We start from the raw sequence: 25,480 nt of genomic DNA, 5'->3' as shown, positions 1-25,480 counted from the left end.
CTAAGATCCCACATGCCGCATGGCATGGCCCAAAAAAAAAAAAAAAAAAAAAAAATGGAGGGGTGGAGGGGTCAAAGAACAGGAAGCCCCAAGGATGTTAGGAATGTTTTATTTCTTAAGCTGGCTCGTGGGACACAGCTGTTAAGTTATTCTTTGCACCTTTTATATACATTAGATGTATCATTCTTATGATTGAAATAGTAAATAGGAAGAGACACACTGTTGTTCTTTTTCCTTTTTCTGTTATTATTTTGTGTGAAAAAGTCTTGGGCCTGGTCATAGTCGAAGGGGAAAAGGCTATAAAGGGTGAGAGAAGTTCACATCGACAGAACGAGGCCCAGAGGGCACAGGTGAGGATGAAATCGGAAGCACAGATGGAGGATGGTCCATGAGAGGAGGGGTGAGTCTGAGGAGAAGAATGGGTGTGGGTATGTATGAATTTGTAGGTGAAGGAGAGGAAATTGAGGTGATGATGCCTTAGTCTCAATGATGTTGTCAACAAATATTCACAACCTAGAAGTTGAGAGTTATGTTTTATTCGGCGGGAATTTTTAGCACTTCAAGCCCACGAGGCAGCATCTCAAGTAGCCCTGAGAGAACTGCTCCGAGGAGGTGAGGGGGGAGCCAGGATATATAGGAGTTTTGCAACAAAGGGCAGGTAGTCTGAACATCAAACAATTATTGTAAATTAAAAAAAACCAGATATCCCAAGTTAAGGAATTTAGCGCTTTTCTATGTATGGGAAGGTGCAAGACTCTGGGCTCACTGACATCATTCCTTTGATGTGCACCTCAGCTATCTGGGGCCAGTATCCTGTGTTTTCTCATCCTGAGTCCCCTCAGGGCTCACCAGCTCACTGTCTGGTATCCTTGGCTTACTGACCTGGTAGGAAATATTCCATTTCTCAGTGTTAACAGAATGAGAGAAAAGGTTGACCTGGAGTTGGCTGAACTCAGGTTTGAGGGAAGCTATGCGTTTCCAAAGACTAGTCTACGGGAGACGGAAGGAAAAGCTTGCACATGGCAAGAAGGGCTGCTAGTGAAGCAGAAGGCCCAGCAGCCACCTTGTTCACTGAGGCAAGCACTGGACAAGTTCACTGAAAGGAGGGAAGGAAGGGAAATATATTAAACTTTTTTGCTTGTTGCTTGGAAAATAAGCCAACCTTTCAAGTCCAGAGATGCCCCTTTCACTCTAACGTATGCTGAAGCGGCAACTGGTAACTGCCTCTCTGTTGGTGACATCCGTAACCTGAGTTCCATTTTCCCTTGCCATGACTCAACCTGCTCTAATTCCTTTTCATTTTTCACTTCAGAAGAGGGATTTTAGAACTAGGAAGGGCCACGGAGATTACCTCTTCCAAACTATACCCATTTAACAAACAAGGACATTCTGATCCTGAGAGCTTACATATCTTGCTCAAGATCACAGAGTAAGTTCACAGCAAAACTTGGACTAGAAGCTAGGTCTTCTGACTCAGAGGCCGAAGTTCTTTATTAGAGCTTGAGAAATAATGGAACTTAGCCTAGATTTGTTCTTCAGTCCTTAATTCAAGATTCCAGTAAGATCGCCTAATTCTCATGAGTTTGAAAGAGGCAATCGAGAAACGCCCAGCTCCAATGCCAGCCCCCTCTGTGAAGCCTTCTCAGACTCTCTGGTGAAAGTTATTCACTTTCTACTCATGTCCCCAAGCACTGCTGTCAGTATATCTCATGACGTTCAACTTTTCACAAGTATATAGCTCCCTGCTGGATTATAAACTCCCAGACGGGAGGGATCCCTTCTTATTCATTTGATTATTTACTCAGCATGCAGCACTGACTCTTGTATTTCATAGGTGCACTTGAGCGGGGTGGGGGGGGAAGCAGAAATGAGAACATCTTTTGTTTAGGAACCCAACCGAGCTGGGAGGTCACTGAGCTCTTGTTCATGGTGATTTTTTCCATGTCATCATGAATTCATGCCAGAACAAGGTTCAGACTCATTCTGGTCTTACTCCTTCTGACCATGCTGTTCGAGGACCCGCCCCACAGAGAAAATAAAAATGACACAGTAGCTGTTAAAATCTGAAGACGAGTGATGGACTTCAGAGTTGCTTAAGGCCTCTCAGGCTAGTGTAGAGCAGGGATACACGGTGCCTGAAGTTCAGGGCTAAGCCATGGTCACAGCTGCCTGTTGGAACTTCCAACACTGCACCTTGTGCTTCTTCCACATTTTATTACTAAGCAGCTCATAGAACAAGGAGGGGTATCAACCTTGTTATTTGCAGAGGAACAGAAAGCTGAGTCAGGCACGGTTGGTTGTATTCCAAAGTAAACACAGACCAGAAACCATCTGAGTGTTTCTGTTGGCAAGGACAGATTCAGAAAGTATAAAAACCATGTTCTGCCGTAAAAGAATATGCTATATTCTTCCCATAACCTATTCCCTACTGACCAAACACACTTCCTGTTCCCATTAAAAAAAAAAAAAATACACTCAACCACCACCCTCTCCAAGGTGAGGTAAAGGTTCAACAGTGATTTCCCCACTTTAGGGTCAGCCACTCAAAGCAAAGGACAGCAGCTTTGGTTCAATCATTTACTTCTCCTAAGAGAGAAGCCCAGGTTTCTCCCCCATGGACTGCGGGAATGGGTACAAGAGCACCAGAGAAGAGAGGAAACTGACATTTATTACACACTTGTTCTAGTTAGCTGCTGGACATTTTCAGTTAATGCTCACGAGATCCCTGTGAGGTAGACATTAATGTCCCTTTTTAGAAGGACGGGTACTGAGATTCAGCGAGTTTATAGGACTCAGCCAAGGTCTTTGACTTTTTAAAGTAGACTGTCTTTTTCCATTCCCAATCGAAGATGATTTCGAGGCTTAATGCATTCCCCCCATGGAAGAGAAAGACACCTGGTCTTTTCAGTAAAGACGGTGGGGATGGCAGGGCAGAGACAGTGAGTAGCACCGCCCAGCCCCAGGGGTGACCAGCTGCAGCTGCCGCTCAGCCTTCGCATGTGCTGTCTGCTCTGCCTAGAACTCCACGAATACTACCTGTGTTTACCTGTTTTTCAAGGAAGCTTCAGTGACACTTCCCTCTGTAATCTTCCTCCTCTTTCCCTCAGGCTGAATTGGAGTCCTCCCTTTATTGTCCCAACACTCTATTAAAATAGTTAATATATGTGTCACAATAGCTAAATTACTCTTTTTTCACCACAGTTTGACATTATTATAGGCAAAGCCCTCCCCTGAAGATTGATGAAATCCATTTTCAAGAGGAAAAGGGGAGACAAGGCCACCAAGACAATTCAATGGGGGAAAGAAGAATCTTTTCAACAAATGGCTGGGATGACTAGATATGCGAAAGGATAAAGTTGGATCCGTACCTAAAAAGTTAATTAAAATGGATCAAAGACATAAACATAAGAGCAAAAATTAGAAAAATATTAGAAGAAAACATAGGAGTGAATCTTCATGATGGTGAGTTAAGCAGTGGTTTCCTAGATATGACACAGAAAGTACAAACAAGGAGAAAAAAAAAAAAAGATAAACTGGATTTCATCAAAATTCAAAGCTTCTGTGCTTCAAAGGACACAATCAAGAAAGTAAAAAGACAACCCACAGAAAGGGAGAAAATATTTTCAAATCATGTATCTGATACAGGACTTGTATCTATAATATATAAAGAACTATGACAACCCAACAATAAAAAGACAAATAACCCAACTTCAGATGAGCAATGGATGTGAATAGGCATTTCTCCAAAGAAGATATACAAATGCCCAATAAGTGCATGAAAAGATGCTCCACCTCACTAATCATTAGGGAAGCAAAATTGAACAAAACAATGAGCTACCACTTCACACCCACTAGGATGGCTGAACTAAAAAAGATGGACATAATAAGTGTTGGTAAGGATGTAGAAAAACTGGAACCTTCATACATTGTCGGTGGGATTGTAAAGTGGTGCAGCCACTTTGGAAAACAGGGATGAACCTTGAAAACATGCTAAGTGAAAGAGGCCAGCACAAAAGACCACATACCGTATGATTCAATTTATATGAAATGTCCAGAATAGGCAAATCTATAAAGTAGATTAGTGGTTGCCTCGGGCTGTGGGGGACAGGATGGAGGACTGGGGGAAACGGAGTGACTGATGGGTGACAGGTTTCTTTTGGGGGTGATGAAAATGTTATAAAATTGACTGTGGTGATGGTTGCACAACTCAGTGAATATACTCAAAAATCACTGAATTTTACACTTTAGGTAAATTGTATGGTATGTGAATTATATCTCAATAAAGCTGTTATTATAAAAAACAAAAACAAAAACAAAAAACAAAAGGATATGGACAGCCAAGAAAAAAACTGTTAGGGAAGTGGGCTTACACTCCGTAAAATTCTGAAGGGAGAAGAACACCCTGGCATAAATAACAAAGAAAGGCAGGCAGCCTGATTTCTATTTCCTTCCAGAAAAAAGGAAAATAGGAAGCTGACCTCGAATACAGCAGGGCCTCACAACCCCATCACTAGGAGCTCGGGGCTGCACATCTGTTGCTGTGGGGGACTGTCTTGTGCGCTGTAAGATGTCATGCCTAGCGGCTGGTCTCTGCCCACCAGATGCCAGTAACACCACCACCAGCCGCGCGGTAACCGTCAAAAACGTCTGCAGGGCTCCCCAGGTGGCGCAGTGGTTAAGAGTCCGCCTGCCAGCACAGGGGACACAGGTCCCAGCCCTGGCCCGGGAAGATCCCACATGCCGCGGAGCAGCTAAGCCCGTGCGCCACAACTACTGAGCCTGCGCTCTAGAGCCCGCGAGCCACAGCTACTGAAGCCCACGTGCCACAACTACTGAAGCCCACGGGCCACAACTACTGAAGCCCACGGGCCTAGAGCCTGTGCTCCGCAACAAGAGAAGCCACCTCAATGAGAAGCCCGTGCACTGCAACGAAGGGTAGCCCCCGCTCGCCGCAGCTAGAGAAAGCCTGCACGCAGCAATGAAGACCCAACGCAGCCAAAAATAAATAGATAAATAAATAAATATGTATATATATATCTCTCTCTTCAGACAAACGGTCCCCCACAGAGGACTGCTGGACTCGAGAAATGGACCTCTGGGTTTGCCCTGCAATGTGACAGACCCCTGGGTGCCTGAATTCAAATTAGGTTGTCTTTTTAGGCAGGGCAGTAAGGTGGGGCTGGAAGAACCATTTCAAGAGAGGAAATGCATCTATGTGATATCAGGTAGGAAAGGAGGTGACGAGTCAGGGCAGCTCAGAGAGAATTTACCACAATTGTCTTTGGCACCTTTTTGGTACAATTTCTGCCATTCTTATGGCACCACAACTTCTTCCCTGGATTTAATAAAGATTGTCAATATTTAAAAAAAAAAAAACAAAACTATGAAAGCCTGAGTGTCCCACCTGTTAATGTCAGCCTAGAATACAGCTGTATGATTCAGAACAGGCTAGGTTCTGCTGGATAATAACAGCCCACAGAGCTCAGTGATGCTTTACCGTTTACTTCTCACGCCACGTGTTCATCGCAGCTGATTTGGGACTCTGCTCCGTGTCTCCTCACTCTGGGATCTAGGCTGACGGAGGAGCTACCATCATGAACACTGATAGTGATGAGGGAGAGGTGACTGTTCTGGGGGTCTTGAACTGGCAATTACACACGTCAGCCCAGAAGCAACACACGTCACTTACGCTCACAACTCACAAGACCCCACCCAACCGCAAGGGGGCCAGAAAGTGCAACCATACCATGTGCCTAGAAGACAGAGCCAGAAATGCTCAATGAACATGAAATACCCTCGAATTATCTTCCTTACTGCTTTCCCTGTTCATGCAAATCATACACCTGTACACATGTGTATACAGATATGCGGAACGTTCACTGCTGCACAAAACAGGGTCGCATTATAAGCAGTCTTTTCCATCTTTCATGTCTCCCCCAACAGTAACTCGTGCAAAACCTCCCAGAACAGCAGGTACAGTGCTAATTCATTCTTGTTAGTGGTTACGTAACATTCCACGGTGAAGATAACTTAAGTCACAGGTGTGACTGGAACTAAGCAGAGGTCCAGGCTGTGTAGTTGGTAGTCTATGTATCTGTATCCTGTCCTCACGAATTTGAGGAAATTGGCTTTAACTCTAAAATAGGGGGAAATGTTGGATTTATTAAAAAAGAAAAGGCACCACATCATTTTATTTTTAACTACAGGCAAATGGCACCGACCACAGTTTCTCCTCTCCTCTGCACCATCACCCCCTACTCCTAGAATTCTCCCTTCCTCCTCTTTCCTTGCTCCCCACGCTTCCCCACTCTCACCTCCTTTTTCTCTTTTTGACACCTTCTACCTTGTCTTCCATTTCAATTACTTTAAATGAAAAAAAGGGAATGCAGACTGGGGGAAATGGTTAAAAACTAGGAGTACAAGGAAAGCTGGTGAAACCTTACTCAGACGATGTTCCTTTTCCAGTGATCTCCCCAGACGTGAAATGAAAAGTTGCCTAAACCTCTAGCCTTCTTGGTTTCCAGCCTTAACTCAAAGCTACTACCCCTCAAAACATTTAATCCTCCCTTCATACTCCCATTCCATCTCATGTAATATTAAAAGAGAGTAAACATATTAAAAATAAGGGAATTTGTCTTTGTGGAAGCACTTTCTAATGTTTTCCTATCTGTGGCTTTTCTGTAGATCGACGTATTTTACAGTGCAATGGCCCCACCATTCTGTGTATTCAAGGGCACTCACCCTTTAAATGTTTGCTTTCTTATTTAATATTTTTAAATTATTTTTTAAGCTAGACTTCTCAGGGACTTAGTCTATCTGAATGGTATTATTCAAATTATTGGAAGTCTAAATTTTTATTGTTGTTTGAAGTTACTGTCTTGTTTCTTTTTTAAAACTGGACCCATCCTCTCTCTCTAGACGTTCTATAATGTAGCTAATCTAATAACCTATTAATTTGTTAATGGAAGAAATCTACCTCCCCTGCTCCTCTTCCCCATCAAATCAACGTACTCAGACTTCCAGAAAGTTAAAAGGAGTTAACTTTCTGAGTCTTAACTCAGAAAGTTAAAAGTAGTTTCTTCAGACATGCTGCAGGCCCTACGATCCCCTGGCATGAATTTTAAACCAGGTAAAAGGGAAGGGTGAGGCTTGACAAATTGGTATGGACGCCACACAAGCAGACGAGGACTGTGCCTCCACTTAGGGTTCTGCCTCTCAGAAAAAATAGGGAAGGGCAGGGAGAATTTGTAAAGCTGGTTTGTCTGCACTTCTGACTAGGAAAACAAAGTAGTGTAACAGGCTTGACCTGGAAAGGGACCTGTGTTAAACATTAAATGAAAAGTGGAGCTTTTTTTCTTTTTTAATGTTTTTCAGTAGAGGATTAAAAAAGAATGAGAAGGCCTTCCAGTTACGGCAGCATAAAGAGATAGGCAATTCCTTTCTGCAAAACACACCCCCCCCCGCCCCCCGAAAAAATATAAGCACAGCACTAGACAAAATTATCAAAACCAACAATTGCAGGGAACTGGAAATTGACCAAAGGTAGACAACAAATTGAGCCGTGGTGATTGTTAAATTACTTTGTTAAATAAGGGTCCTGGAATGTTGGATGTCGCATCGTGAGCCTCAGTCCGACAAAAGCCCACAAGAGAACCGAAACAGAGAAGTTGACTACTCACAGTCTTGGAGGAGTACAGGGTGGGAGGTCAAGGCAGGGTGCAGGCAGGAGGAGACCAGACTGGGACATACGCCTTTATTAAGGTCCACAGACGGAGTGCTTCAGGGTTCCCAGGGAAGCTAGACTGGTCAAGTCAAACCAAAAAGATCAGGGTTCTGGTAAGTTTTGCAGGGGGCTCATCCAAGGGGTACACCAGGGGGAAGGCCCCGGGACGTGGAAGGGACTGTTTATCACTATGGCTCTGCAGCTGTTTCAAGGGCATGCTCACAGGAGGGGCCCGTGTCAGTTCAAGGCCCCTGCAGGCCACGGGCCACACAAAAGGATGCGGAGGCGGCAATATTATGGAGCAGTTCAGCTCAACAGTGGAAGGCTGTGGGTTCCGTGGCCACACCCTAATAAGAGTCCCCCTCACTCAGTGACTTTTAAATATGCTGGTACTGGCCATGAAAACAAGTTGCTCCGCTGCCAGGACACAGACACAGGCTCAGGGCAGTGACGGGGGTCAGAGACGCTTGGCTTCACGAGCTAAGCATGGAAATGAACAGTCTGGAATGAGCAGGGGAAACGCACAGCTGGGGTGAGTGGCCGACCAACCAGGAATTTAACAGGGAAAAGCCTAGAAATGAGTCATGGAAGGGATGATACAAGCTCTCCACACATCTCTGGCTGAATAGCCTGTCATTTTACCAAATCTGAATGACTGTATTCATTTATACTTAGAGGGCTGCATAAAAACCCTCAATTTTTCAAATTAGGTGAAAAATAGTTTTCCATTTGCATTATCTTTACAGTGAGACTTATTATCAATTTGTGTTATTTTGTGAATTATGTGGTTTGTGTCTTCTGCCCATTCTTCTACAGTCTTTTTCTTATTAACTTGTAAAGGCTCTGTAGTGGAATATCCATTTATCACAGCTATTGCAAACGTTTTCCCAAATGGTTTGCCTTTTGATGTGTTTTATATGTAAATTGCTTATGCAGACGACTTTCTCTTTTCTAGTTCCCTCCTTTACCTCTATGTTTACAAACGCTTTTCTACTCTAAGATCAGGAAGTAGTTACCCATCCTCCTTCTCCTCCCTTCTATTTTACCCACGTTTTTAAAGCCTCAGGGCCAGTGGTACTCTCCTGGGCTTGTAACTCACTGAGCGGACAAGACTTCAATGATACAACACAAGCTTATTCTATGAGAATAACGGGCTCCTTCTCAATATGGCTTACAGCTCGGAATCCTTGGTCATGGACTGTGTTTCCTGCCAGGTTATCCATTTATGTCTTCCCCATTCAGCCACCTAACAGCTGTCCCTTTATCGTTTAGGTATCCTGGGACCCTGATGGCAAATTTCAAGGGCCACGCTCTCCCAGGGAGCTTCTTCCTGATAGTTGGACTGTGGTGGTCAGTGAAGTACCCACTGAAGTACTTTCACCAAAAGGGGAAGAGCAGCCGACTGACGCACCACTATCAGCGTCTTGAGATCACTGAGGCCGCCATCAGAACTTTATTTTCAGTCGTCGGTAAGGAGGGGGGTCATTTGGCCCAGGGATCTCCTTGTCATACCCAGAACCCGTAACCCACTTCCTGGACCCTGTGAAAAATGGATGTCTCCACTGGCAGGGATAACATAACAAGAATTTTCGGCGCTAAATATTTTACCATTGCATCTATTGTGTACCGAGCTTGGTAACGTTGACAGTTTAATAGCACCTTATATCATAGTTCTAAGTTTCACACTATGAAAAACTACCACACAGACTACAGCATTCTTTGCCCCAGAAGGATACAGGTATAATTTGTAGGAACACAGGCATAAGTTGTAGAAATAGAAGACATACTTTATGGAAAAGACAAAACAGAAAAAGAGAAAAAAAAGAACAAATTAGAGTTAAGCTCAGGTACGTGAGTTATGAGAAAGTACTAAACGGAGCTTAGTTTTAGAAGAGTCATCTTTTTTCCCCCCAGCTGTCTCCCTCCACTAGAAGCTCAGGAGTGGTTAACACCCAGCTCGTACCCTCCATCCCCAAATCTCAAGCGCTTAGAGATGGGGATTCATGCTGGAAGGCTAGTCAGAGAGGCAGTGGAAGAGAGTGAGAAAAGCCAACAGACAGCTGTCTGAGGGGGACTTTCCTTCACTGCGCCCCATTCCAACAAACCCACCCACTCCCATGGCCACCTGACAGCGGTGCAGCCCACTGGCGGCCCTCGCGGAACAAGCGGTGTCAAGCGCAGACAGAATTCCTTGTCAGGACCAGCCCGTCACGCGAGTGAGGAGGGAGCTCACCCTGCAGCTACGTCCTGCCTCCTGTCCCCTTTGGCCTAGTTTCTCCAAGAACGGAAGCAAGGGCAGTAGCTCCCCGTGGAGTGAGCAAAGGTCACAGTCTAACTGCATGCCCCCTTCACCGGTCACCCAAGCATCGGAAAGGCTTTGTCATCTCTCTGAAGCTGAGAAGCGATAGGCCCCATGTGGCTTAAACGGTAAAGGACAGCATCAACTTGGCCTTAGAAAAGCTAGAAAAATGATATTTGGCCTCCTTCCTATGTGAAAATAATACTCACTCAACAACGGTCTCTTGGGCCTCTGCCACGTGCCAGGAGCTCGCTGTCTGGGTGCCGGGGGTGCAGGAGGGGGAACAGACACAGTCCCTGCTCTCGGAGGTCTTCTCTCCTGTCACTGGGAGGTCCTTTTCCTGGGTTGCTTCCACCAGCACCTTCATCCTTTATACATGATTCAGAAAGGGCTGGGGACTTCCCTGATGGTCCAGTGGTTAAGGCTCCGTGCTCCCAATGCACGGGGTCCGGGTCTGACCCCTGGTCGGGGAACTAGATCCCACATGCTGCAACCAAGAGCCCACACGTGGCAACAAAGACCCCACATGCCGCAACGAAGACCCAGGGCAGCCAAATAAGTAAATAAATATTAAAAAAAAAAAACGTGGGGGGGGGATCTGGGTTGAGAAAGAAATGTTTGGGAAACAGGGTCCAGAACGTTGTCACGGAGGACTTATTCTAGGCTCCGCGAACATTCTGGGCACCAGGCAAAAGGCCAGTCTTTTGCTTCCGAGAAGTGAGAGCTGCCCTGTGGCACTGCTTCACCTGTGTGCCGGCCCCGTCTCCTGAGCTACAGGGTGGCCAGGATCACCAAGGTGTGGCCTTGGCCTTGTTCTCCCAGCATCTGGGACAGAGGCCAAGCGCCATGGGAGGGACCCTCAGCTCCGAGCTCGCCCCGGGTGCAGGAAAAGCCCACACCCGGGAGTCGCTGGGCTTGCCACGGCTATGTTCACCAGCAGTGTGTCTCGCTGGGATTGTATCATTTTCCACCGAATTGTTCCTTTCCAGGTTTATTTCACAGCTCGCTCGGCAGAGGGGACCCACAGAGAACACATCAGCCACACTCTCGCTTAAGAGACAATGCCTTGCTGTCATCTCAACTGCTCGACAAATGTCCTGGGGGCCTGTGTGGCTGCGTTCCTATTGCCGTTTCTCCCCCCTCCCCCAAAGGAACGGCAACAAAGGCAACATGTCTGCACAGGTTCCTCAGCAAATACGTATTTTATCCTGAAACAGCTGCATCTGAGGCAGCAGCGTAGGTCCACAGAGCTGTGGGCCGCCTTCGCCATGACTGGGGGTCACTCCGCCGTCTATTTGTCTCGGAGCTGTTCTTCCCTCCCTAACCTCCACTCCGCCTCCCTGCAGGCATGCTGGCAGAGCAGTTTGTTCCCGACGGGCCCCACCTCCACCTGTCCCACGAGGACCACTGGGTAAAGCTCAGTAACTGGCAGCACAGCACCATGTACCTGTTCTTCGGGGTCTCGGGAGTCGTGGACGTGCTGACCTCCCTCCTCACCCACATCCCCCTGGGGCTGGACAGACTGGTCATGGCTGTGGCAGCTGCCAACGAAGGTGACTGGGAGGTGTGGACGGAGCCTTAGAGGGACTGGAGCACAGCAGATCAGAAACACTGCAAATTTAATCATCTTCCCCAGAAAACCCCAGTCTCTGAGCTTCAAAATCCTACACAGGACTTGATCCTGTGCTCTGGATGGTACAGGTGGCACAGGAAAAGCATGAGGCTTTTAGCCAGAGCTCTGGCTGACACAGCACCAACTCCCCCTGCCCGCCCAGCGCCCACCCCCACCCCACCCTCCGCACGAAGACTGGTGGGGTGCCAGCACGCAAGGGGGTGACCCTCTGGTTAGGGGAGAGGTTCTCCGTGCTCCACCCCAACCTTGCTCTGTCACTGTCCGGACTCCCACCCAGTGGCTAGGACACATCTCCCCACGCAACTCATGCTAACTGGATGAGAGAAAGCATCTCGTAATCCAACCCCCTCACTGACTTCTCAACCTCAGAAGAACTGAAAAAAGGTTGAATGAGGGTAAAACTGAATGTCAAGTACACACACACAGCTGCTCACAAATCAGCACCATCTCACCTTCCCATCCTGGACTGAACTCTACCACTGATTCGGTAAAGAGATGTTAAGATTCATCCTCTGCTGCTTATATCTGCTTTTACACACACACACACACACACACACACACTATAACCTGCATTGGCTTGTTGCCCTAGATTGTCACATAAACTGATTTCCTAAGTGCCAGAAAATCTAGCTTTGAGGCAGACATTTCCTAATCAGGCTGAAGTTGGGAACGGATCCCCTGGGGCGGGGGACGGGGGTGTGGGGGTGCGGGGGGGTGCGGGGGGGCGGGGGGGGGCGGGCCCGACAGCATCTCCTGCCCCACACAGGCTTCCTCTTGTACCACCACGTCCACCACCGGCCACCGCTGGACCAGCACATCCACTCCCTCCTGCTGTGCGCCGTGTTCGCAGGGGCTGTCAGCCTCACCTTGGAAGTGATCCTCCGGGACAACATCGTGCTGGAACTCTTCCGTACCAGCCTCGTTATTCTTCAGGGCACCTGGTTCTGGCAGGTAATTACTCAAAACCATGCTCCTCACCTGGTGCAAGGACGAAGCAGGCCCGCTGAGCGCGTCCAGGAGATGCAGCACTGACACACCGCTCGAAGGGGGTCAGAAGCCACTTCTGTGCCCATGCCCACCCCTGACCTACGTGACTTTAGCCATCCATATCCTGCTGACGCATGAACAAGCGTCATCAACAGAGCACAGGTAGCGAGCAGGCTGAGGGTTTCCCTGCCTGCCCCTCCCAGCAGAGCTACTGACACCACTTACAGCCTCTACTTGCTAAAAACTGTTCCTCTGAAATGTGGGCCCTGAAATTTTAAGTAAGGCTACACTAAAACCAGAGCTAACAGAGCAATTTCCTGCGCAGAGGCCGTTCGATGCCAACAGAGGCGTGGGGGATGAGATGTCTGGGCAACTACAGACACTCTGGCAGCCACAGGAGGCTCAGGGGCTTCTCAGGCCCACCTCATGACAAGGCTGGCTTCTCTGTATAATCCACCAGATCGGGTTTGTGCTGTTCCCGCTTTTTGGAGCACCCGAATGGGACCAGGAAGATGACGCCAACATCATGTTCATCACCATGTGCTTCTGCTGGCACTACTTGGCCGCCCTCTGCATTGTGGCCGTCAGCTACTCGCTGGTTTACGGGTACGTCCAAGAGAAGATGACTTCTGTCAAGTTTGTCCTAACTCGCCCCGTCCCCGAAATGTATTACACTGCATCCTTTTTACCTCCACGCCCCACCCTTCATAACTAAGCAGTGCTAACGTCTACCACTTAATGAGGGCCAACTATATGCCAAGCTCTGTGCAAGGCACTCTATGCCTGCACGTGAGGGTGATGAAGTCTGAGAAGTTAAAGGACCTGTCTGTCTGGTCACGGCGACCCGACAGACCCAGGTTTCAAATGCAGTTCTGACGGATTTTAAGTCTGCAGTTTGATAGGGAAAACTCTGCATTAGGCATCAGTACTGAACCGCAGTCCCTGCTGTGTCCCTGATTCATTCAGAGCCCAACACCTTATTCCTGGATTTGCCCTACTTCCCAGGGACATGTGACGGTCAGGTAAGACACCACAGCAGCAAGCGCTCACGACAGCGCTCGCTCTCCCGAGGTTACGAGAGTAGCTAGTAATTCCTAAGCAGTGACTGTGTCCCAGCACTGTGGTCAGCACTTAAAGTGTGTAAATTACCCCTCTTAATGCTCACTTTATAAAGGATGCATGCGATGTTTATAGACGGGGAAACCAAGGCTTCAAAAGACTGAGTAACTGGATCAAGGTCACCCAAGGGGTAAACGGCAGAGCCCGGCTCTTCAACCACTGCACACCCGGCCCTGCTAGTTCTGTGTCGTCAGAGCCGCCCCTGTTCTTTCCTAGTTCCCGATTTCCCTACCCAAAGCAGGGATACTTCACCCAGAGAGAGTTCCACCCAGACCAAACAGAAGGGAAAGCAGGCCATGGTTTCCTTGAGTTCTACTGCCCAGCCAGTGAAACAACAAATTGTGGGGCGGGGGAACTAAGTTGAGTCTCAGTTACATCACTGACCTTTAAGTGACCGTGAGTCCTTTCACCACCAAAGAGCGTTGTCTAAGAAATCGGAGATGCAGACGAGGCAGCACAGTATTTGATAGAGACATAAAAAACATGCTCTAAGGGCCGGCGGACGCCTTCGCATCCTCGGGTGAGGGAATAAGGCAACTTGGGGCTCACTCCATCTGCAATTATTGTCTCCCCGTTACAGCTTCCTGACACGGGTAAAGAGGCCTGGAGACAGAGAGATCATTGGGATTCAGAAGCTGAAGTCAGATCACACCTACCAGAAGGCCCTCCTGAGCGGCTCTGATGAGGACTAGGGGCGGCCATTGGTCACCAACGGAGGATGGAGTGTCCTCTGGGTGCACAGCTGGTGGTCAATGCGGCAGCTCACTTCCTCCACTGAAACCCTCATTGTGATCCACTCTCAAGGGTCTGTATATTTGCACCTGCTCATTTAACCAACTAAAGTCTGTGCTGGTGTGGTACACTTTGTAGAGAAAAACAAAGCAAGCCTTTGTGTCTCAGTGTGAAGAGAACTCAGACTCTGAAAGTTTCAGAACAGGAAGCGACCTCATGGGTGAATTCAGGATATGAATCCAGCAGAATTTACTGCTTTTGATAATTTAGCCCTTTTTCCCTCAAGAAGGCAGGTACTTTCTTATCCGAAAGTGAACGACAGAGCCCTTATTTTAGAGATATAATTCTAATCCGTATTGTTTAAAGTAAAATAATTCATGAGCTTTGGTATTTTAAACATTACTTGCCAAGCATCTCCTAACTAATCATAATGTTCCGGAGTACTGCAATACCACGCACTGTTGATGAGTGACGAAGCTGGGCCAAAGGTGATTTTTTTGGTTAAATCAGGAAGCCAGTGAGTGGTCCAGCTGAGAGCTGGAACCCAGATATTCTGACTTCTCAAAAGTACCCTAGTAAGAGGGTGCTGACAGGAAACCTCTATAATGAGGTAGAGAGAAAAATGTCAGGTTATGGAAGGCCTTGAATTTCAACATAGCTGAAAGCAAAAGATAAGAATCCTGCAAAGGATGTGAATCTTGAACTAGTGACATAAAGTCTTGATACTCGAATCTTGGTTCTGGAACTGTTCTTTTTTTCTTTATGTTTCCTTCAACAAATATTTATTAATCATCTACTTTGCACCAGCACTGAAATGGTTGTAAGGATTAACGAAATATGTGTCCAGCAAAGAATTCACAGTCTAAAGGGAGAGATATAAGCGGTTATGTGCAGGGTGACTGGTGCCCTAAGGGGTAAGTACAGATACCATGGGAAACGAAGGAGGGGAGGAGGTGTTTGGGGGGTGCCCTACAGAAAAGCACATTCCAGGCACAGAGAATCCAGGCACAAAGACAGTGAGAACACAAAAGAACGCGGACAGTTAATCAAGCTCTGTAAACTGATACAAGTGGGTTAGGACAAATCTGAAAGGTCGTAGGGACCCACAGTACCATTCATTTGTACACGATTTCCCAGACCTTAAACTGCATTCTATCTCGTCTTGATTCTCACAACCACCTGTACTGCAAGAACACCAGGGCTCCTCAGAGAACCGGATCAGCCTAAGGCCACACAGCCAGGAAGTCCTAAAGCCAGCCTTCAGTAGGACTCAGAGGCCAGCTTCTCTCCCGCTGTGCCCTCCGCTACTTCACACCAACACGGCAGGGATCACCTGTGTGAAGCACGTATGCTCTTTGGAAGGAATGCTGTACTTACACGAAAGGCAACCTCCCACGGTCAGCCAGCATCTCAGGGTCGAAGCCTCATCTTAGGGATTAAGAATGAGCTACTTGAAGACACTGAATTTTAAGAAGAGAACCCGGGGGCCCCCTTTCAGGACCCACTTTGGCCTGCCTGCTGAGTAGGAACCCAAATGTTCATTCGGCAAGTCCTGAATGAAGCATGTTCTATTCAGCAAGTTCTACTGTTGGCCTTTAATGTAAAACATGTTCTCGCCCCAGGGACTGGAGGTGGGAAGAAGGAACACAGTCGCAGTTTTACTTTCACAGTAAAGATCTCCATTTTAGATTTTAAAAGTGGGGAGGGGACAGAACACTTTTAAGGAAATGCAGCATTTTCTAGACAGTGAGGGGCTGAGGTGTGACAGTCAGACACAAAATATTAAAGTTTGCTCTGACGCCCCTGACACAGCACTGTTTGGGATGCCTTCAAGGAAGTGATCAGCCTGCATAAATATTCTCAGATGTGGTGATGAAGTACAAACCGATCACGATGCCATTCACCAAATCTAGTCTCAGATACATGGTCTGAATAACTTCACCAGCCTCTGAGCCTCTGAACCAGGTTCTTCTGGAATTGTTCCCTCCAAAACACCCACCCGCTACCATGTCTCTACAAGACCCCTGAGGTCTGCACGCAAGGCACCGTGCGCCTGGTGCAAATGCCGGTGGTGTCACCCGAGCAGCTCCGGCAGGGGATGCCATCCTCTGGGACCCAAGGGCAGGCCGGGCAGGAAGCACCAGGTCACACTTACCACCAGCATCCTGAAACTAACCCGCGGGCTAGGATGTAAATATCTGCGGGCACCAAGGAGATAGGCAGAGTCAAGTGACTTCAGCAAATAAAAGTGGAGGTTAGAGTTGAGGCTGAACAAATGATGAAATCATTTGTTAAGTAAATTCAAAAGGGGTTTGTTTTAACCAGCAGTAAATGCCAGAGCCAGGATCCCTCAAGTTTCTACCTCTTTCCCGTTTGGAAACCGGCACACGGGCTTTTCACGTGACATGTGCTCTAGGAAACAATGCCATGCAGACGTGCTCTCCTCCACTCAGGTCAAAAACCAGTCTTTTCCTTCCCTGCAGTCTCCGCCTCTCCCCATTACCAATCTTATTTCTGCACCAGCCCTCGACCACCCACCAAAAGCTCAATCTCACCCCCGCCAATTCACCTCTGCTCTTTATGATCCAGGCTCACCACTCCCAGCTCCGGACGGTCCCCACGTCTCACCAGGACACATCACAGCCACGTCCGCACAGGAAGGCAGCAGAAAGGGCACTTGAATTAAAAGACTGCACTCACAGCTTGGGTCTCTTTAACTTCAACTCAGGCTTGGATTTTCTCACAGTTACAACAGGGATGGCCATGTCTATTTTACAGAACTGCTTTACGAATCAAATGTCTGTGTACCCAGTGAGCCACTCTTTCTCTGCACCACTGCAACCTGCCTGATCACTCAGCTTCCACCCAGCAACCCCTCCAAAGGAGGCCATTCCAATTCTTTGCCCTCCAACTCCACTTCCTCACAGAGACCCCGTCAAAGATCATCACTAAATTTCCATGAGTTAGGGATACATTTTTAATAATCTGGATACTTTCAAAAAAGACAGGGAAGCCCTGTCGCTACAGAAAAGCTTCACCACCCAACCCCTGCTCCAATACGAAAGAGGCGCATACTGTCAATAATCAGTGCTTTTAATTACATTTTAAAATATCATTCTGAGTTCTGCCTATAGCTCGACGGAGGCTGAGAACCGTGAAGCAGCCAGGAGCAAATGACTGTAAACCCAGAGCCACCTCCTCTGTGGCTGGTGCTGCCTCGTGGCTGCACCCACCCCCTACCCCGTCTCCCCACCTCTACTCCGGAGCAGAAGCGAGCCAAGTTCTACTTAATAGGGCACATGAGAAACATTTCAGGCTTGAGGCCGTGTGGTCTCTATGGCAACTACTCAGTTCTGCCTTCTAACTGAAAGCAGCCACAGGCAGTACGTAAATGAATGGGCACGGGCTGTGTTTCAATAAAGCTTTATTTACAAAACCGGGTAGCCAGCCCAAGGGGCATGGTTTGCTGACTCCTGCTCTGGAACAAAGCAAAACATATCATCTCTGAACTGCAATAAAGCTTGTGCTGCAAAAGCAGCATCTCTGCTGGCGTCCGCCTGCTCTGTCCACTGGCCCTGGGCTCGCGCGTGAACAGGCTCGATAAGGGGGTCTAAGTCTGCAGGTGAAGGTATGGACCACAGTCAAGATCCTGACAGCCCGTCTTGAAGAGGGGCTGCCAAACTAGTCCCATTTCAGGGGGCCCACGTGACCTCACTTCCCACGTTTCTCCCCCACCTCACGGCCTCTCTGTTACCATGCAGAGATCAAGTCAGCCTCCAACTTACTAAGAATCTTGCTCTTCTCTCATTCTGGTCAAAAGAATAAATAATCAGTTCGGGGAGAGGAGGCGTGCTAAGCCCAGGTTTCTACTTGATAAGGATGTACAAGATGTTCTTTAAAAAAATAAGTTACATAAAAATGTCTGGACACAGAGCTCCTAACTAGACCACCAGCCACAGAGAAGCCCAGAGCTAAACAAAGCCCGCACAGCACGAGCCTCGTCTGCCGTCTGCACACCTTCTCACCGTCCGCCCGTCCTCAGAGCCTCGCTCCAGGAGGCAGCTGGGCTTGCACGGCCACGGCGTGCTCACACGACCCCACCAGAGAAGCTTCTCCTGGACCAGACAGAACAGACCTCGGAACCCCAGCGCACCTGGCGCAGTGCGCTCCCCGCCGAGCGGCGGCCGGGCCGCCACGGTCCCTCCGCGGGCCTTTCTCAGGCAGACGTGCCCGGGGGGCGATGCACCACCCCGCTCTCCCTTTCAGCCAGAAGGCCGACCGGCTGTGGCTTTCGCAGCCACCGTCTTCCTCCCTGAGAATCACTGCTGTTCAGGTGCCTGTTTAGGAGACGGGGCTGTGGTCACGACGACCGTGGAGACGGCTTTGGAGGAACCAGAAGCTGTTCCTTGTTGAAGGTGGGACGCGGGGACGGTCTGGATGCGCACCTGTTTGCAGAAAGAGCGTCTGGTCGGCAGACTGCCCACGGCCCGTCAGCTGAGGACGAGCGGCACGGGCAAGAGGGCCGCCCGACACACGCGGCGGGTGCCCGGACCTCACCTGTGTAGCCTGACCCTGCTGCTGGAGCTGCTGCAACTGCTGGGCGGTGAGGAAGCTAACCGGCTTGTTGCCAGCAATGAGCTTCGTGCCCGCTGGCATGGTGGTGAGGATGATGTTGCGGCCCAGCCCGCCGAGGCTGCGGAGGGGAAGCGGGAGTGAGGCACAGCCGGGCCGGGCCAGCGGAACACCCCGGCACTCTGGACTGAAATGGAAACCGGCTGCCGAGACCACCTTTCTTCCAGCTTCCATGCTTCCCGTGTCAGAGAAGAGAGCGAGGCCAAAGGCTCCCGGTGCTTTGGATGAAATGGCCCCGTATCCGCTCCGCGACCAGCAGGAGTAAGGGACGGGGCCCCAGCAGGCGTGCGCTCCTGACCAGAAACCCGGCCCTGCCAAGGCAGCCGCCCTGAGACCAGCAGACTCATCTCATCATGCCCTCCATCCCCATCTAAGTCAGAACCATGGGACGCCCAGGCCCCCAGGAGGGCCTCCCCTCTGAGCCATCATCACAGCCCAGGGCTCAGACATCGAGGCGAGGCCTTCCCTAACGCCCATGCGGGGGACTGCCCCCAGCTGTGTCACCGCCCACCCCATCCAGCTCCTCCTGTGCCCTCCCTTGCTTTTCCCTAGAGCACGTCACCGGCCACAGAGTACTTTAACTCACTGTTCCTCTCCCCACTCACTCTACAGTGTAAGCCTGAAGGCAGCACCAACTTCCGTCTGTTTTAATCACTGCTGTATCCACAGCACCCACAACAACGCGGGGTGCTCGAGGCTCACTGCTGAGCACAACGAAGGAGCCCGGGAAACCAACCGCCTTCCCCTGCACGTCCAGGCGTCCCCCCGCCGCCCGCCCACCCTCTACAGCACTTACTTGGCTCCAAGGTTGCCTTTGATGATGGGGGCTGTGACCACGCCCTTGCCCTTCATGGGCTGGCTAATGACAGACAGCGGAACCGTGATCCGCGTAGGCAGCTTCCCCTAGAGAGACAAAGCAACTGGGTTTACGGAACGGAAGGAGAGGAGGACCGCCACGCAGCGCCACCCAGCGCCACCCAGCGCCACCCAGCTGCCGTGAGCCTCCTCTCTCCCGCCTCGGGAAGCAGCGCAGCCACGCGCACCTGCCGTCGTCAGGGCAAGACGTGTGCCTGAACCACCAAGGAAAGCGTGTGTCCGCTTAGGCACAGTATGAGCCTGAGCTCCCAGAGGGGAGGGTCTTTCTCATCCACGTACCCCCCAACACTGGGGACACAGCCAGGCGGAGGAACTGAGCAAGGACAGAGGCACTCAGGAGTGAATACAGCAGGTGCATAACTGCCGCGTCCCTCGAGCAGGCGCACTGCTGGGGAGCACACAGCAGGACACATTCCCCGAGTGCTCTGTTTCTCCCAGAGACAAGGGAGGTTAGTCAGGGGACGCTAGTAATAAACTCAACCACATGAAAAGTCCAACCCACAGCTAATAAGAAGGCCCAGAGGAACACAAGAGGAGCTGGAAAGAGCTGGTATCTTTGGGATTTCAGGATGGCTGAGGTTCGGTCACTACACTAGCCTGTTTTTAGGTTGCCTGGTTTTTAACCCTTGGTTGATGATATAATTTACATACAGTAGGATCCTGTGTACATACAACTTTAAAAAATGATTCAACAGGGGCAGCTGACAAGATGCAAAGAAAAGGAATCAACATTTCCTACGGGCAAGCTGCTTCTAAAGAAGCCAGGCCTTCGGGAGGAAAACTGTATACCAGGGGACCACACTGATCTCCACAGCTGAACTCAACTGCAGCCCCTTAGAAAGCACGGAAAGATGTCAGTGGGCAAGAGAACACGGCCAGATGGGGCCTCCAGGGGAATCTACTAGGGTTGTATTGTCACCTTAAGAATCCCTAGTGTTGAGAACAAAAGCGCTTCAGACCAGCTGTCCACCAGCTTGTGTCCCTCCACGAACTAGCCTACCAGCTGCCTAGACAGACGGGCAGCACCACTCAGTACTTCCTGCCCCACCAAATGCTCTCCGGTTACAGTTACCCTGGTTGATGACAGCAGGGTAGATACCGCTGGATTCACCTGTTTCAGAAGGACTCAAGAGAAACAAAAGTGGATCAAGTAAGCACCGTCTCCTTGCTTCCTTATTTTAACTTCTCTGATATGAGAACCTAAACAAACATTTCCTTTAAAGCAACACTGCACTTCAGGGTTGGCTGGTTGGCTTTACTACCGTGTAGGTCCTCCTTCCTCCCACTAATCCTCTGGATTTTATCCAAATTAGTGAGGTTTTACTATATTGCCTGCTTAGAAAAGTAAACTGTATTTTATACTGTCCAGATGTACCCATACAGAACAGTGCCCCTTATCTAGAGGTTAAAGAATAAACACAGGCACCCAGAAACACACCTGTTGATACGGAAATTTGGTTTATGATAAAGGTAGTACCTCAAGTTAGTGGGGATGAGACATACTAGTCATTGATGTTGGAATAATTTGAAAAATATGAGAGCTATACCACATGCCATTCACAAAAATATATTTCAAATGGATTTCTCAATTACACTTTCTTTAAACTCTAAAAATATTTTATGAAAATGAGGGCTGACATCTTTATAACCCTGGAATAAGAAAGGCACAAGACAGGAAACCTAGGAGCCATAAAAGAAAATGTTGATGGCTCTAATCAGATAAAATACCTGTAGAGCAAAAGGCTTCACATGCAAGGTTAAAAATTGACAGACTGGAAGAAAATATTTTCTACACATACAAGAACTAATATGCAGAAGACACAAAGGCTGGTGCCAGCTCACACAATACGAAAAGGCCAAATACCCCAGAAGAAAACTGGCAAAGATTTATTCACCCCTGGAGAGCCCACGCCAACCTCTGGATGAATGGCTGCCCATCCTCACTAAAGATCCAGGAAACAGAAAAAGAACTCTCTTTTTACCAGTAAGATAGGGACATAAAGTTTAAAAAAACAGGATATCCAGCACGAGGTTAGGGTACGAGGGAAACAGGAAACTAGCTGATGGAGTGTAGGCTGGTGTGGCCTTTTTGCTAATACAACTGGAGTATGAGAACTTTCAATGTGTACCTCCCAGACCCATGCCAGGAACCTCTGCTCCTGAAATACTGATACATGTTCACATACACAAACGTGCACTGTAGCAATGGTTTTTAGCGAGATACTAAGTATCGTAGGATCTGGAATGAGGCCCAAGACACATTTTTAAATATTTAAATAAAGCAAATCACAGATTGAGGTCTCTCATAGGCATTTTAAAACCACGTAAATGTATACGAAAACGCTCAGAAAAAGAACTAGGAGAATAAATGCCAAAACACGACGAGTGATGAGCCTCACGAAAGGAGAATCAGAGGTGATGAGAGGAACTTCATACTTACTCCGTGTACCTCTGCACTGTTTTACTTTTCTTTTTTTCTTATAACATCTTTATTGGAGTAGAGTTGCTTTACAACCTTGTGTTAGTTTCTGCTGTATAACAAAGTGAATCAGCTATATGCATACGTATATCCCCTGCACTGTTCTACTTTTATGAGAACGTATGCCCGTGCTACACTTTCGTAAATTTGTCTCAGAATTAAACAGGCAAGTATTTTAGTAAAAATAAGCCTGTTTGGGTCAAAGGAGGAGACAGACAGGGCTTCTAGTCTGCACTCCCAACAAGAGAAGTTTCCCAAGCAGAAGGGCTGGTCTCCACCACCAATGTTACTCACAGCCTGGGACGTGGAAACAACCGTGGTGCTGACGGGGACCTGCCGCACGGCAGGGGCTCCCGTCCCGATGCTGATGGGCGTGCTGGCGGCCCCAGAAGCCACGGCCACAGTCTTGGACACGGCAGCATTCACACTGGGCAAGGACACCGCGGACGTATGGACAGTTCCGGACCCACTGGCCACGGAGGGCCCTTGCTTGGCATGGGCTGCGACGGTGATGGTCTGGCCCGCTTTGGGGGGCATCACCCCCAGGCCCTGCACGATGCGGATGGTGGCGGCTGGTTTGGCTTCGGACGAGGCCACAGTGCTTTTCCCCTTCTGGTCAGCCACACTCACGCCAAGCGCCGGCATCAAGCGAAAAGCTGAACTCGAGGCTTCTGTCGGCTTGAGGTCGGGAGTCACTTTGACCACGGTGGTCCCTGGTGGAGCGGATGAGGGGGCACTGGCTGCACTGGCCTTGGCAGGGCTGTCGGCTGCGTGGACCGGGTTGGAAGTGACGTGTAAGGTAGCGGAGATGCCTTTGCCCGAGGGGCCGCTGCCTGTCCCAAAGAGGTCCTGGGTCAGTTTGACTGTGGTGACCTGGGACTTGGCCAACGTGGCCATCATGTCTGGAGTGATGCGCAGAACAGTCTGGCCTTTGGCGTCCGTGGTGATGGAGGAGGGCGGTAGCCGCAGCACGTCCTTGCCCTGGATACGGAAGTTAGTGGCTGTGAGTGGGATGCTGCCGCCCGTCTGGGGCTTCACGCCAAGCTGCCCGGTGATGGCCACCTGGAGGGGAAGGAGAGCACTGACAAAGGCGTTCGCGAGGCTGAGCCTCCATGTTCCCCCGGAGCGTGACTGGGGGAACCTCCACTGCGGGGAATGTGGGCCTCATGTATTTTTCTAACTTTCTATTTTGAAAAATGGAAGACATTCATTCGCCAAAGCAGAAAACAGTCTAACAAATCCATGTACCCATCACGCAATTTCACAAGTCAACACTTGGCCAATTTTATCTATCTTTCCCCACTCTTCAGGGAGCCGGGGTGGGGGGAGGGAGGAGTTGGAATATTTTAAAGTAAACCAATAAATATCACTTTGCTGATCAACACATTCGTCCCTGGGTATCCAGGGCTGCTCAAGTCCCTGACATAAAATGACACAGGACATTCGGCCCTCCGTACCTGCGGGTTCAAAACCAAAATTCAGTCAGTGGTTGGTTGAATCCGTGGAGGTGGAACCCAAGGAAAGAGAGGGCCGACTGGACTTCTACATGTCTCTAACCTAGAAGAGGACTTCTAAATGTAAAAGTAATCCCCTATCATCCCCTCATAATCACCTGTAAATATTATAACACACACTCGCATTTCCCCTACAGTCTCAGAAACGCCTCACTGTTGTGCCGACCTCCACTCTGAGGCAGCAGCAGGGCCCGGCACTAAAGGGCATGAGCCCCGGGGCCAGGCTTCCCGGGTTCCCACACCAACTCCTACCTACGGCCAATGTCCACGTGCAACAGGTGCGGTCCTTCTAGGCGGGGGGCTCTGTGTCTCACGAGCCGTCCCCCCTCTACTGGACCACTCATGCCATCAGTCGAGTTCACTCACTATCCACCTCCACTGAGCGGTCACTTCTCAGGCCTCGTCTCACTGCCCTTCACACGCCTGGTGCTGCTACCGACTTCGTGAGCACACTTTCCTCTCAGCCTGTCTCAGTCTCCACACCACAGCGTTTCCTTCTGTCTCAGTGAACGACAGTACCGCCCACCCAGTCACTCAAGCCAAGAGCCACAGCGTCATTCCTGACCCCGTCCTCAAACCACCAGGAAATCACACTGCTCTGCCGCCAGGCCCTTGCTCGAAGCCCGGCCCACCGCCCACCTGCACGGCTGCAACTCCCTCCCACCTGGCTTCCCTGCTTCCGCCCTTGGCCCCTGGAGTCCACGCCACGCAAAAGCAGTGGAAGGGACTTCAGATTTCTTTAAATGTAAACTAGGTCAAGTCATCCTGGCTCACAATCTTTCGATGTCTCCCATCACATTTAAAGTGAAAGCAAAGTCTGACGTGACTTAACCACTGGCAACCTCGCCTTCTAACACCTGCGCGCTTGCTCACGAGCCTCCAACAGCCTTCCTGCCGTTCCTCAAGCGTTCCCAACTCGAGGCCTTTTCACGTGCTGTTCCCACGCCTGGGATGCTTGACCCCGGACAAGCACGGTTCCGCACACTCTCCAGCCTCGCTCACCGCTCTCACAAGCCTCCTCCCCAGAGAGGTCTTCTCTATGACACTAGGAGCCTCAGGAAGGCAGGGGCCTGGTCTGGGTGATGCAGACTCAGCCCCCAACACTCTGCACAGTGGCCGGCACACAAAAAGCACCCAATAAACATCTGATGAAAAAAATAACGTTACTTCATCATTAGTGGTTCCATTTCAACAGTATAATAGGGATAACAAAAGTGCCTGCCCTGTGGTGTTATGGGAATGACATTCAAGTTATTCTATAGGGTTTTAGCTAAGTAAATTCACGAAGAGTCTACTCCAAATCAAGAAACTCAGCTACTAAATGCTGAATTACATGGAAAGAAACAGGAAAAAAACCCACAAACCTCTTTGGCATCTACCAAGCTTGCACTGCCCTTGCTGGAAACTCATGCTTGAAATACCTACGAACTAAGGATCAAAGGTCACAAGCCACTAAGATCTCCAACTATCCTTTGATTCTGGACAA

At 49.2% G+C, this 25,480-nt stretch overlaps 2 protein-coding genes across 6 annotated transcripts in view; one reads left to right on the top strand and one right to left on the bottom strand.

The window, feature by feature from the left end:
* Positions 1-15,241, top strand: part of TMEM45B (transmembrane protein 45B) — a 30,840-nt gene extending 15,599 nt beyond the window's left edge. Inside the window, exons 2-6 of the mRNA XM_036861611.1 lie at positions 8,996-9,192; positions 11,369-11,575; positions 12,422-12,606; positions 13,103-13,248; positions 14,342-15,241. Of these exons, the coding sequence (XP_036717506.1) occupies positions 9,012-9,192; positions 11,369-11,575; positions 12,422-12,606; positions 13,103-13,248; positions 14,342-14,453 (831 nt within the window). The 5' untranslated portion in view covers positions 8,996-9,011 and the 3' untranslated portion in view covers positions 14,454-15,241. The remainder of the gene's footprint in view (positions 1-8,995; positions 9,193-11,368; positions 11,576-12,421; positions 12,607-13,102; positions 13,249-14,341) is intronic.
* Positions 15,242-17,900: 2,659 nt separating this feature from the next.
* NFRKB (nuclear factor related to kappaB binding protein) overlaps positions 17,901-25,480 on the bottom strand; it is a 34,748-nt gene continuing 27,168 nt past the window's right edge. For all 5 annotated transcript variants that reach the window (XM_036861151.1, XM_036861155.1, XM_036861152.1 and 2 more), the window contains 4 exons: positions 22,775-23,542; positions 19,922-20,028; positions 19,051-19,186; positions 17,901-18,938 (listed from right to left, as the gene is read on the bottom strand). In XM_036861151.1, coding sequence (XP_036717046.1) covers positions 18,813-18,938; positions 19,051-19,186; positions 19,922-20,028; positions 22,775-23,542 — 1,137 coding nt within the window. In that variant the 3' untranslated portion in view covers positions 17,901-18,812. The remainder of the gene's footprint in view (positions 18,939-19,050; positions 19,187-19,921; positions 20,029-22,774; positions 23,543-25,480) is intronic.

This window comes from Balaenoptera musculus, chromosome 8 (genome assembly GCF_009873245.2).
Source record: "Balaenoptera musculus isolate JJ_BM4_2016_0621 chromosome 8, mBalMus1.pri.v3, whole genome shotgun sequence".
Taxonomy (NCBI): domain Eukaryota; kingdom Metazoa; phylum Chordata; class Mammalia; order Artiodactyla; family Balaenopteridae; genus Balaenoptera; species Balaenoptera musculus.
Note: the sequence above shows the minus strand (reverse complement) of the source record. Positions and strands in the feature narration are given on the sequence as shown.